At 35.4% G+C, this 13,406-nt stretch overlaps 1 protein-coding gene across 5 annotated transcripts in view; it reads right to left on the bottom strand.

Moving 5' to 3' along the window:
* ETV1 (ets variant 1) overlaps positions 1-13,406 on the bottom strand; it is a 99,395-nt gene that overhangs the window by 43,599 nt on the left and 42,390 nt on the right. For 4 of the 5 annotated variants that reach the window (XM_011942841.1, XM_011942834.1, XM_011942848.1 and 1 more), the window contains 2 exons: positions 4,404-4,533; positions 985-1,173 (listed from right to left, as the gene is read on the bottom strand). In XM_011942841.1, the coding sequence (XP_011798231.1) occupies positions 985-1,173; positions 4,404-4,533 (319 nt within the window). The remainder of the gene's footprint in view (positions 1-984; positions 1,174-4,403; positions 4,534-13,406) is intronic. The other variant, XM_011942866.1, reaches the window with a different exon arrangement.

The raw sequence follows: 13,406 nt of genomic DNA, 5'->3' as shown, positions 1-13,406 counted from the left end.
GTCTCCCGTATCCATATGCTAGAAATACTACATTATGCTGTGCTATTGCATCTTTGCAAGTCGGCATTCAGGGTTGTCACAGTGATGGCTCATTGTGGGCCATGAAAGCAATATGTACATCACAGACCCAGCAAAAGCTACTGATGAGGCCTTTTTGTTTTTCTCCCATGCAGGCTAAACATTTACCAGCACACCACTGCATGTAAAAGCACAAGGCAGAAGTGATAAAGAAGGAGAGCTACTGTATATGAGCAACCTGGATTTTAAGCTGTATATTAAGGTAGTACATCTCAGAACCTCTACAGGTTTTATTTAATATTTTATTTAAATATGAATTTCTTAATCTCAAGGAGTCACGAATTACCTAACACAGTATTCTCCTTAGATCTATGCTATGTTTCCTGTCTTGCTCCTTTCTAAGTAATACTAATTGAGTCTCTATCTCTTTAATTGTATATTCTCAGTGTCCAGAGTCATGTGTCTACTGATATTAAATATTCATCACTCGGAAAGGATGGTAAACAGTTTTAATCAAATAAGTTCTATTCTGCAAAACTATGTACAGCTGAACCATTCAATATAAGGTAAAAAACCTAATTCCATAAGCTACCTACTAAAATTAGTCTCCTAACTTTACAGAAGAAGTACACACATATGCTCATAAAAATGGGATGATCTGATTTAAAGTTTAAGTGAAGCAATTTAATTCAAGCAAAGCGAAAGGGAAATGCTCAAATGTCAGTAGATAGATTAATTTTCCATTTTAGCAACCAGTTTAAATGTTTATAAAAGGAATGTTTATAAATGACTTTCTCCACAAATTATAAGTATAGATAGAGTGAGCTCTTTCTAAAAATATTTTGCACAGATGTGCAAAATTAATAGGCTCACCTTAAATCTACTCTAGGTCTTCAGAACTGTTAATAGAAATTTTTTCCAAGAATGCAAAAAACAGTTTCTAGAAAAGTGGTATCTGCAGGTTACCTGTGGTCCATGGGGTAGCTGCTATCTGGTATGGACTGCGATGGAGGGAGGTGAGCTGGGAAGGCCCGGTCAGGTTTCGGTGTATGAGTTGAGTTTGGAGATGCATGATGCAGTGGGGACACTGGCGTGCTGGATGGTGTGGGGGGATTGGAGGGCCTCATTCCCACTTGTGGCTTCTGATCATAGGCACTACCCAGGGGACAAAAGAAAAGAGAACATTTCTTTCTTTGGAGCTATTTTTTTAAAAAGTTTCTAATCCAAAGGAAGAAAAGATATTTTAACTTAAGTCAAATGGAAATGAAAACTTTGTTGTTGCTGTTGTTTTTTTAAATCCAGAACAGATAAACTTCAAAAATCACAACACTCTTAAACAGAAAATAGGATAATTAATGCAAAACCTTGTAACAGAGCAAGTATTAAATGTGTATTTTTAATGCATATACAAACAACTTAGTATAAGGAAAATTACTGTCCAGAAAAGTAGTGGTATTTTTTCCATCTACTCTTGATATATCTATTCAAGAAAGTTTGATAGATCTTTCCTGAATCATTAAATAGCTCTAACACTACATTTTTCTTTTATATTATGTAAGATTTTAAAATAATAACTAACATCAGCTTAATAAGGTAGAGACTATACCTGGCTTGCTTTTACTTGTGGTGGGATTTTAAGAAGGCAATGCTTTTACTTTATTTTCATTTTATTATATTAAATAAATGATGCTTGGCCTTAACTTCCTCATATGGGATAATGAAGATTAATGAGGTCAATTAAAATGTCTCATATATTTAAACTTTCTTGGAGAATAAGTACAAAATAATGTTATTAGGAATAAAATCCTATTATAGTCTAACTCCTAAACACTCACAATTACAAAATAATAAAATGAGTAAGCTTGATTTTTATATTATGATTTTAAACTGCTTTCCTATGTGTAACTTTCAGGAATGTGATTTAACTAGTTTTTGTCATCTATAAAATATTTTACTAAAACTAAATTTCCTTAAATTTTTTTAACAACAGGACATTTCTAAGTTAGAATGCTGTATTTCATTTTGCTGGGCGCAGTGGCTCATGCCCGTGATCCCAGCACTTTGGGAGGCTGAGGTGGGAGGATCGCTTAAGCACAGGAGTTTAAGACCAGCCTGAGCAACATGGTGAAACACCGTCTCTACTAAAAATACAAAAAAATTATCTGGGCATGGTGACTCATGTCTGTAGGCTCAGATATTCACAAGACTGAGGTGAGAGGATCGCTTGAACCCGGGAGGCAGAGGTTGCAGTGAGCCCAGATCGCGCCACTGCACTCCAGCCTGGCTGACAGAGTGAGACCCTGTCTCAAAAAAAAAAAATAAGTAAAATAAAATAAAAAGCAATCATCAGTACACTTTTTTTCCTTTAGAAAGAAATATTTCCTTTTGAATTAAATTATGTAATAATTTATTCTATTGCTCCATCAATGCAACAGAATTATATCCACCTGCAAAAATCTTTTACAAGGAGTAAAGGAATACATGCTGCACAAGCCCACTCTTGCTTTAAAGCAAAGTCAACAATGTTCATATAATGAAGTGCATGTTTGGTTACACGTATGTTCTTTACCAGTATTTCTGAAGAAAAACCCACTTCTTTTGTGAAATGGTTAACCTAACTCATTCTCATGAATGAAGAAAAAAATGAAAGTATTCCCCCATGAAATGCTGTACTCAATAATATTTTCTGTATAGAGATGGAAGTATCAATTTATTGCATATACCATATATCACTGTGGAGATTATTCATCCCCAAAAAGAAACTCAAAATATTCAGGGAATTCCTTTATTATTGATTTATGGATGTCAGAGATGGCATATAAAACAGTGATGATTTCACAATCACAATTCTGATTAATCCTGAAAGGCAATGACAATTCTATATCTAACTGGCATTGACTAGAAAGTCCTCAATATGTTAAATAATTATGTTGTGGATACACAGTACTTGTAAGGAGAAAATGCAAAAACAAAACTAAACTATACAATAAAACTCAGATCGATCAATACTGTCTTATCTGAACTCAGTATGCTTTGATAGTTAGCTTCTACAAGAGACCTTTTTTTATAAAACTTTGCAGTTTCAATTTGAGCCTGCTCATAATTTCGGGCTCTGGTGAACTTCTTAGAAAAGCAAACACAAAACACAAGTTTGCAAGAACAAATTGTAATAAAATATCTGAGCATTGGTCAGCTGCCATAATGGCACAAGTGTATGTTTCTTTTTTGTTTTTGAGGTGGATTATCTCTCTTGTTGCCCAGGCTGGAGTGCAATGGCACAATCTTGGCTCACCACAACCTCCATCTCCCGGGTTCAAGCGATTCTTCTGCCTCAGCCTCCGGAGTAGCTGGGATTACAGCATGCGCCACCATGCCCGGCTAATTTTGTATTTTTAGTAGAGACGGGGCTTCTCCAGGTTGGTCAGGCTGGTCTCGAACTCCCGACCTCAGGTAATCTGCCCAGCTCTGCCTCCCAAAGTGCTGGGATTACAGGCATGAGCCACCACGTCTGGCCTATGTTTCTAGAATCTTACATATCTTGGACATAAACAGTGCATGCAATAAATATCTGAGGAAATATTTAATAGAAGATTCCTTTGGGTCATAATGTATGATGAATCTGAATTGACATAACTTATAAAACAGTACGAATATCTGGAATCATTTGTGTAAGTTTCCAAACTCCTTGTAAGAATTAAGTTTCTACTGTAATTGAGAGTGATAATATTCAGCAGAAACAGCCAACTTTTTCTTTATGCAATTAAAGGCCAATATGAAAAGTAGCATCATGCAATTTACTTTGAAGGGTTTTTAATGAACATATATGTGATAAAATTTTCTAACAAATGAACAATGTACTTTTACTGCACCACCCTTTATTATCATCATCAGAACAACCAGCTTTTTAATAGATAATAGCCTCTGCTAAGTCTTATGAAATTCCAGTTTTATTGCAAATTGTCCATGAACTCATCTTATAGATCATCTGCAAAACCTGACAGATAACTAATGTACTGCTTAGGCCTGCCAAATGTTTCATTTTTTTTTTTTTTCTACAAACTCTATCTAAAGTGTATAATGCATTCATTCTAATGGGAACTTTCAAAAGCTGCTTGTGCCAAGTAAAACTCCTTTTTCAAACCCAAGATGCATCCCTACAGTAGAAAAGCAACTAATGATCTGGATAAAAATTGCTTTAAAATGAATCGAAAGTGTGTGTTTTGATGGTAAATGGTTCTTTAGAATTCTGCTAAATGCATTACCTAATTAGCTTGTTACATATTAAAGATGTAACTCATAAAATATGACTTGAGATTTCATATTATTCTGGACTTTTTGATTCAACAAGAACCACTATCTTATATACAAACACCTGGTGGCTTTACCTGACATTGTACAGGCACTTTTCTCCATAGCTGAATTTAAAGGGCTGTTCTTGACTGCAGGCAGAGCCGATTTCTGAACACGGACTGTGGGGTTCTTTCTTGATTTTCAGGGGTAGGCCATGAAAAGCCACTGGAAAAAAGAACAAAATGCACACAAAAATTAAATGCTGTTAGGAATTATGGAGATTAATGTGTTCTACTTCTCTTGTTGAAAATGTCATTCACATCTCGTATTATATATGTAAGAAAAATCACATTTGATGAATTTCAGTAGCAGAAGATTTCAGAAAATCTTCGTATACTCCTTTTCTGCCTTTATTGTATAACAAAATGCATGCTTGAATTTTCTCTCATTACTTAAGTGAGTCACTTGTAGTTTGCTTAACTGATATTAACAATGCTAGAAGCTCAGTTTCAAGAAAGTACATTTTGAAAACATATCAGAAAGCTTTACAATGACTAAAGCAGAAAAATTACAACTGATTAGCCAAGAATCAACTAAAGACCAAAATACAATTTTAAGCATTATTGAAAGTAAAATATATCAACTGCATCAATAATAATAGTTTAATGAAATGACAACTAGACTAGGACAAAGAAAATCCAGGCGCAGGTCCAGAAGTGACTGATATTACTTTGGGCAAAAAGTCAACATCTTTGAAGCCAGTTCTCATCTATAAAATAGAGATTAAGTATCTGCCTATCTAATTACCAAAACTGTGAAGATGAAATCTGAGAAATACGTAAATGTTGTTTGTCACATGTAATCTACCATGAAACAATTATTCTATATGAAATGATGTTTTCACCTTTTTACTGTGACTTAAAGCATATAAATGCTTATATGCATTTATGTTTAATAACATACAAAGCTACATCACAAAATATGAAAACTTAAAAAATACGTATATGGGAAGGGAATCACAGTTTTAAATCCAATAATTAAAAAACATGCTATAGGACGGGCGCTGTGGTGCACATCGGTAATCCCAACACTTTGGGAGGCTAAGGCAAGTGGATCACCTGAGGTCAGGAGTTCAAGACCAACCTGAGCAACATGGTGAAACCCTGTCTCTACAAAAATACAAAAATTAGCTGGGTATGATGGCAGGTTCTTGTAATCCCAGCTACTTGGGAGGCTAAGACAGGAGAATTGCTTGAACCCAGAAGGTGCAGGTTACAGTGAGCCAAGGTCATACCATTGCATTCCAGCCTGGGCAACAGAGAGACTCCATCTCAAAAAAAAAAAAAAAAAAGCTTTTTTTTTATTCTTCAATATGAAAATGAAGAAATGCTTATTAGAAATCTTATCAGAGTAATTAAATTTTTGGTATAAATGGGAAATTGGTTTAAAAAAGGAAAAAAGAGTCATAAGAATAGATTTTGTAATTTACGTATAATATCCACAGGTATGAATAGTCAAAGGATAAATGTAACAGAAACACATGCTGTAGAGATTTATTCTAACTCTTATACAAACTGAAATTAAAACACAGTATGTTAAGTCCACATTCCAAAAAGAAAGATATGACAAGAGGAATTTTGTGGTTTATGATGTTATTTGTCATTCAATCTAATTATGCCATTACAGAATTATAAACTTGCATTAGCTTGAATGCTATATATAATTTTTAATATAAAAATTTGATATCACAAACTACCAAGCTTCAGAAAAACAAATAATATTTGTTTTATATGCATATAATTTTGATACAAGTGTTCAATGGCAATCAAGAGTCATCTGAAATATTCTAGAAAACAAATTTGCCAAATAGGTAAACTTTACTTAAGTGATCTAAGAGAAAATTAACACATAATAATAAAATAATTATCCTAGGTATACAATTTTAAAGCATTTTTTAATGTTGTGTGTGTGTGTGTGTGTGCGCATACATGTTTAGTACGCCTATTCAAAGTAAAGAGAAAAGAAAAACAAAAGAGAAATTTTGTATATCTCCATATGTCAAGAATACTTTTGTGCATTAACTTTACCAAGTCAGAAAGCTCTAATTCTTCTGACAGAAGAGGCTTAAGGACCTCAAGAATCAATTATGAGGACTTGTTCAAACTCTGATTTGAACAAGCCAACTATAAAAAGACAACTCTGCAATAAATAAGACATTTTAGTATAGACTAGTTATTAGAGAATTTAATAAATCATTGTTAATTTTGTTGGACGTGATAATGGCACAGTAGCTGAATTTAAAAAGTTTTAATTTTAGAGGTTCATAAAATATTTACAGATAAAATATCCAGAATTTTCTTTAAAATACTCTAGAAAAAGTAATTATTTATGAGGAAAGTGATGAATAAGATTAGAAAAATATTGATAAATGGTAAAAGCCAATTGAAGGGCAGGAGGGAATTAACATTATTCTCTTTACATTTGTCTATGTGTCCTCAATTTCCTGGGTAAACATTTTTTAAATGTGAAAAGAAAATCCACAAAGAATTTAAAGTAGTGCTCTAGGCCCAGTACAGTGGGTTACACCTGTAATCCCAGCTCTTTGGGAGGTCAATGTGGGGAGATCACTTGAGTCCAAGAGTTTGAGAACAGCCTTGTCAACATGGTGAAACTCCATCTCCACTAAAATTACAAAAATTAGCCAGACATGGTGGTGTTCACCTATAATTACAGCTACTCAGGAGGCTGGGGCAAGAGAATCACTTGAACCCACGAGACAGAGGTTGCCAAGATCGTGCCACTGCACTCCAGCCTAGGTGACAGAGTGAGACTCTGCCTCAAATCAATAAATAAGCAAACAAACAAATAAAGTAGTACTCTATAAGAAAATTGTCTCCCAGTGTATATCTGCATGTTGTGTGTGTGTACATGACATCTTAGAATAACAAATACTAAATGACACACTTTTGTAATACATTAACCATGCATTTCTTTTTTTTTAAACAAATGGTTTTCTATTATTTATTACATCTTTGAACATATTTAGCAAAACGTGTATTCTCAAGTTTTGTTTTGTTTTTTAACTTTCATTTTAGGTTCAGGGATACATGTGCAGGTTTATTATATAGGTAAGCTCTCGTGTCATGGGAGTTTGTTGTACAGATTATTTTATCACCCAGATACTAAGCCTAGGACTCAGTAGTTATTTTTTTCTGATCCTCTTCATCTTCCCACCCTCCATCCTCAAGTAGCCCCCAGCGTCTGTTCTTCCCCTTTGTGTCCATGTGTTCTCAACATCTAGCTCCTACTTATAAGTGAGAACACGCATACATCCAAGTTTTAGCACTTCAGATTAAGTATTGGGTTTTACATTTTCATAAGAAAAAGCAGTAGCAACATATAAGGAATTCAAGTAACAAATCATATTGTACCTGAGAGATTAGATCAAATTTATATGACTAAAAATTGATGACCTCTATAGCTAATAAATATGCATGCAGTATGATGTAAAGTTTATCATATTTATCAAAATGTCAGCCATATTGGAGACTATAATGTTTAATATTACTATATTTTAAGTCTTGAGTACCATCAAGTAGGAAAATATTTATAAACAGGACACAAAAAGCACTAACCATAAAAGAAAAAATATCAGCAAATTAGGCTTCATTGAAATCAAGAACACTTTTTCAAAAGACACTATTAAAAAAAAAGGAAAGTAAGTCACAAGCTATAAGATGTTTTAAGTAGAAAGATCTGACAAAGAACTCATATTTAAGAAAATAAGAATTGCAACATATCAGTAAGATAAGACAAATTCCCCATTTTAAAAATTGGCAAAGTCTTGAAACAGGCAGGCAGTTCACAAAAGAGGATATCCAGACAGCAAAACAAATAGGAACAACAATAAATATATGCAAAGGTATTTAAAATCGTTATTCTTCAGAAAACTGCAAAATAATTCACACGAGATTATCACTATATAACTGTATCAGATAGATATAGATATCACCAGAATGACTAACCTGCAAAAGAGACATTACGAAGTTTTGGTGAAGACAAGAAGCAATGGGAACTTTTATACAAGCTGCTGAGAGTATGGATTAGTATAACAAGCACTTTGGAAAACTTTCTGGCAATATCTACTAGGGCAACAGAAATCTACTCTATGATCCAATAATACACCCTTAGGTATATATCCAAGAAAAAGGAGTGCATATGTTCACCAAAAGACATGTGTGAGAATGTTCAAAGAAGCTTTAATCATGATAGCAAAACCTGGAAAAACTCAAATATTCACCAATGGGCAAATGGATAAATAAATCATGGCATAAGCATACAAGGGAATGAATACGATACAGGAATAAAAAGGGACAAATTACATGCAAAAACACAGATGATCTCACAGGTACGAAGTTATGGAAATACATCTTGCTAGAAACATTTTATATCTTGCTCTGGGTGGTGGTTATGTGGATATATACACATGTAAAATTCATCAAACTATACACTTCAGATTTTTGCATTATAATGAATATATATCAACATAAAGTTTGAAAAACTCTGAGGGACATTAATCAAAGCTACACTAATTAAGTTACTTGAACAGGTCTGGCCTTTTGACGCAGCTGAGACATCTGAAAATGTGCTTCAACTTCACAGAAGAGATTATTCCAGATGGGTAGGAAATGGAGGGTGGGGAGGAATGGCATGTTTTCGGCACCATCATGAATGGCTGCTAGCATAATAACAGCCTTCTATCAAAATGTCCGTTAGTATGGACCTAGAAGCAAAAGGCATGATCCATGCTAGTGGAAATGCTATTTGGTGCCCTACTACTTTCAGATTGGCCCAGTGAGTTTCCTGAAGTGACCTCAAAAGAAGGGGCATGTCTTAATCTGTTTAGGCTGCTGTAACAAAAATACCATAGACTGTATGATTTATAAACAACAGGTATTTATTGCTGACAGTTCTGGAAGCTGGGAAATCCAGCATCAAGTCACCAGCAGATTCAGTGTTTGGTGAAAGCTCACTTCCTGGTTCACAGATAGTCATCTTCTTGTTGCAACTTCACATAGCAGAAATCACAAGTGAGTTCCCTGGGATATCTTTAGTAAGGGAATAGGGGCACTAATCCCATTGGCTCCATCTTCATGACCTAATCACTTCCCGAAGTCCTCACCTCCAAAAACCATCACACTGGGGAGTCAGTTTCAATATCTGAATTTGCTGGGGCGGGGGCGGTGAGAGGGGGACACAAGCATTCAGTCTACTACTGCAGGGCGTAAGGATTCTCAAAGGGTTATTAGAGGCGAGCTGATCCCTGAACACAGGATCCCCAAATCTGGCACATCATCAAATTATCTAGGGAGCTGCTGGAGAAACACAGATTCTCAAACCCCATTTGTTATTGGTTGGATTGTGTCCCCTCAGAATTTACATGTTGAAATTTCAACACCAGAATCTCTTATTTGGAAGATTACATTAACATAAGGTCATTAAGGTGAGCATTAATCCAATGTGACTAGTATCCTTATAAAAGGGAGAATCTGGTTAAAGAGACATGCACACAGGGGAGACTGCTACATGAAAACGAGGGCATAGGTAAGAGTGAGGCCTCTACAAGCCAAGGAATGCCAGAGGTTCCCAGGAAACTACCAGAAGCTAGGAAGAAGCAGGGAATAGATTCTCTCTCACAGCCCTCCGAGTCCTGCTGACAGCCTTCATCTTGGATTCCCAGCCTCCAGAACTTTGAAACAACAGATTTCACAAAGCAACCCAGTTTGTGATACTTTGTTACAGCAGCCTGGGAAAACTAATACACCACTCCCAGAAATTCCATTCATTAGAACTGGGTTGTATCAGGATTCTGAATCTTATAAAACTTTCTAGGTGATTGCTCATAATTGGGCAAATTTGAATCCACTGTGATCTAATGTATGCTGCATTCAAATAGGTCCAGTAGTTGAAAATATTTTTTTTTTTTTAAATCCAGTAACATCTTCCTTTTCCTTAGATGCCAACACTCAAGGATTCTTACAAGTTCTCCTACTCCAGCAGTTTTGGGATACCCAGCTCTCTCCATAACAGTTCAACTTATGTGGGCCTCAGTCACTATGGGCCCTTGAAACTGATTTTTTTTTTTTTCTAATCATAAGCCAAATAAGTAATCCAATGAATCTGAGTTGGCAAGAATTTTTTGTTTTTGAATTGCTGCATGTGAGGAAAAAAGAGAAAGCCAACCTAAAAATCTTCAACTTACAGCACAAAAGCCGTAGGCTACATTATTTTCCTCATTTTAACTTTCCTGCTTCCTGGAGATTCTGTGTCACAAAAATGACTTCTCTTACTTATTCTTAAATAAGAGTAGTGTAGAGACTTCCATCAGAGAGGGCTGAGTTGAAAACGTGTTGGGTATTTCATCACAGGGCTGAGAATCTGAGTCTGCTAACAGGCGGTTTTCCAGTTCATTGGCACAGGCACAAGCAAAAGCAGCACATTCATTTTGTGCAATTTGCTTTACCTTCCCACATGGAGTTGGTGCATGTAAAAGGCTGTTAAGTACTAAATTATTCCTTATCAAATCACCATCATCTGGAGTCATGATCAACACTAATTAAATTACTTTTGTGGAACACGGCTCCAGCCTGCTGCCGAGGCTGCTAGGTACTTTTCATTTCTCTTGCAGTACCATCCTTGCTGGGTCTGGAATAGAGTTACAGGCATCTGCATTGTTTGTAGTTTTAATTAAAGTGAATCTTTCCTTCTTCAAGTGTACCAAATCAAGTGAGTTAACTCCTTCATTTCATTTGCAAAGTGTTGGTTCAAAATGATATTATATTTTTTATCCCTGACTTCAGACAATTGATCTAGAAAATCTGCAGTCTTCCCCTGGAATTCTTCAAACACATTTTCCATGGAAACTTTTATGATCCACAACTCCTCCGGACAATCAAATTTTTGGGAGGAAAGGCAGAAAGAACGCTCAAGAGATGTGTCTTGCATTTTTTCTTTGATGGAAGCTTGACCTTTAAAACCACATCTTAAGGCTGACTAATGATCACTTGAGTTCTTCTAATGGTTAAATTTAAGACCTCCAAAATACCAAGACTTTAAAAAATGTACTTCCAAAATAAACTTAACCACTTCTTCATTTGGAAGTTTACTTGGGGTTATGGTAGTCCTCATGAAGTTTTTGCTTAATTAGTAACTGTTTTCATTTTAGAACAATGAACTATGACACGATTGCTTTCAATTTTTTCTACCTATATTTTAGAAAGAGGGCACAATCTTGTCATTATTATTTTACCAGAGCATAGAAATGCCCTTAGCTTTCTAAGAGCAACAATGCTGGTATACAACTACATCTTTGGTTGTGGGTAGATACATAATGTAAAATCACATTTGAACACTTGAAATATGTATTTATTTACTTATTTTATTTATTTATTCATTCATTCATTCATTTTGAGATGGAGTCTCGCTCTGTCTCCCAGACTAGAGTGCAGTGGCACGATCTCAGCTCACTGCAACCTCTGACTCGCGGGTTCAAGTGATTCACCTGCCTCAGCCTCCCAAGTAGCTGGGATTACAGGTGTGTACCACCATGCTCAGCTAATTTTTTTGTATTTTTAATAAAGACGGGGTTTCACCATGTTGGTCAGGCTGGTCTCAAACCCCTGACCACTTCGGGCTCCCAAAGTGCTGGGATTATAGGCATGAGCCACCACACCTGGCTGAGAATATGAATTTAAAATTTGCTCATAGGAGAATAATTTCCCTAACAATCATAACATTGGGGCATTATTTGTATCCTTACATTGAAAACAGATAATGTTTGTTACAACTGACTGGTTAATGTAAATCCAGAGAATGAACAATGAAATCTATGATTCATGTATGTTTTTGTTTATATTTTTACAGTGAAGACGATGTCTTGTAAATTTAACAAAGATAATATGTTTAACTTAAGTGTTGACTTAACAAACTCTGATTGAGTTTGGAATCTTAATAGAAAACACTAATTGTAATCCTAATAGAAAACATTAACTATACAAAACAAAACAAAACAAAACACTCAAACACATAATATTTAACTATTTTCAAAGAATTGTCCCATACGCTATTTGATTCTCATCATTTAAGACAAGAACATATACAATCATTCCCATTTAACAGATCTTTTTAAAAGGCACAAAGAAGCTAAGACCATGTCTGACTAAAGATCTAACACTAAATCATAGCACATTAAGAATTAGAGCCCTGGCCAGGCACAGTGGCTCACGCTTGTAATCGCAGCACTTTGGGAAGCCGAGGAGGGCAGATCACGAGGTCAGGATATCGAGACCATCCTGGCTAGCACAGTGAAACTCCATCTCTACTAAAAACACAAAACATTAGCTGGGCGCGATGGCAGGCACCTGTAGTCCCAGCTACTCAGGAGGCTGAGGCAGGAGAATGGCATGAACCCAGGAGGCGGAGCTTGCAGTGAGCTGCGCCAGTGCACTCCAGGCTGAGTGACAGAGGAGACTCCGACTCAAAATAAGTAAATAAATAAATAAATTAGAGTCCTGGGCTCAATCTTAAGATTGTAACTGTTGAACTCTTGAGTGTATAATTCAAATTTATTTATACACACACACTCATTATTTCCTTCATGCATGAGCACTAATATCACATTATACGAGATTTTTATTCACTCATTTCTTCAGCAACTAATTCATTAATTCATTCGTTAATTCATCTACCATGCCCCAGACACTATGGCAGGTACTGAGAGGGTGAAGGAATGCGGAGCTATGGAATGAAGATAAATAGTAAGACACAGTCCTTATTATCAAGAGCTCATAGAAGTCCAATTAGAGCTTTATTTGGTGTTTTAAAAATTCCCTAATAAAAATATTAGGCAGTATTCTTTAAGTATGACTAATTCACGTGTGTCTGATACATGTATCTGTATGTATGACCTTACTACTATATTCTTGGCATTTGTATCAAAATAAAAATGCTTCTCAGAGTATTCATGTTTGCTTTTAGGCAATCTGCCTTCGTTCAATTTATTACTGTGACCAAAGGCATTTAAAAATTCACACCACTCA

This window comes from Colobus angolensis, unplaced genomic scaffold, assembly GCF_000951035.1.
Source record: "Colobus angolensis palliatus isolate OR3802 unplaced genomic scaffold, Cang.pa_1.0 Scaffold104, whole genome shotgun sequence".
Classification (NCBI taxonomy): domain Eukaryota; kingdom Metazoa; phylum Chordata; class Mammalia; order Primates; family Cercopithecidae; genus Colobus; species Colobus angolensis.
Note: the sequence above shows the minus strand (reverse complement) of the source record. Positions and strands in the feature narration are given on the sequence as shown.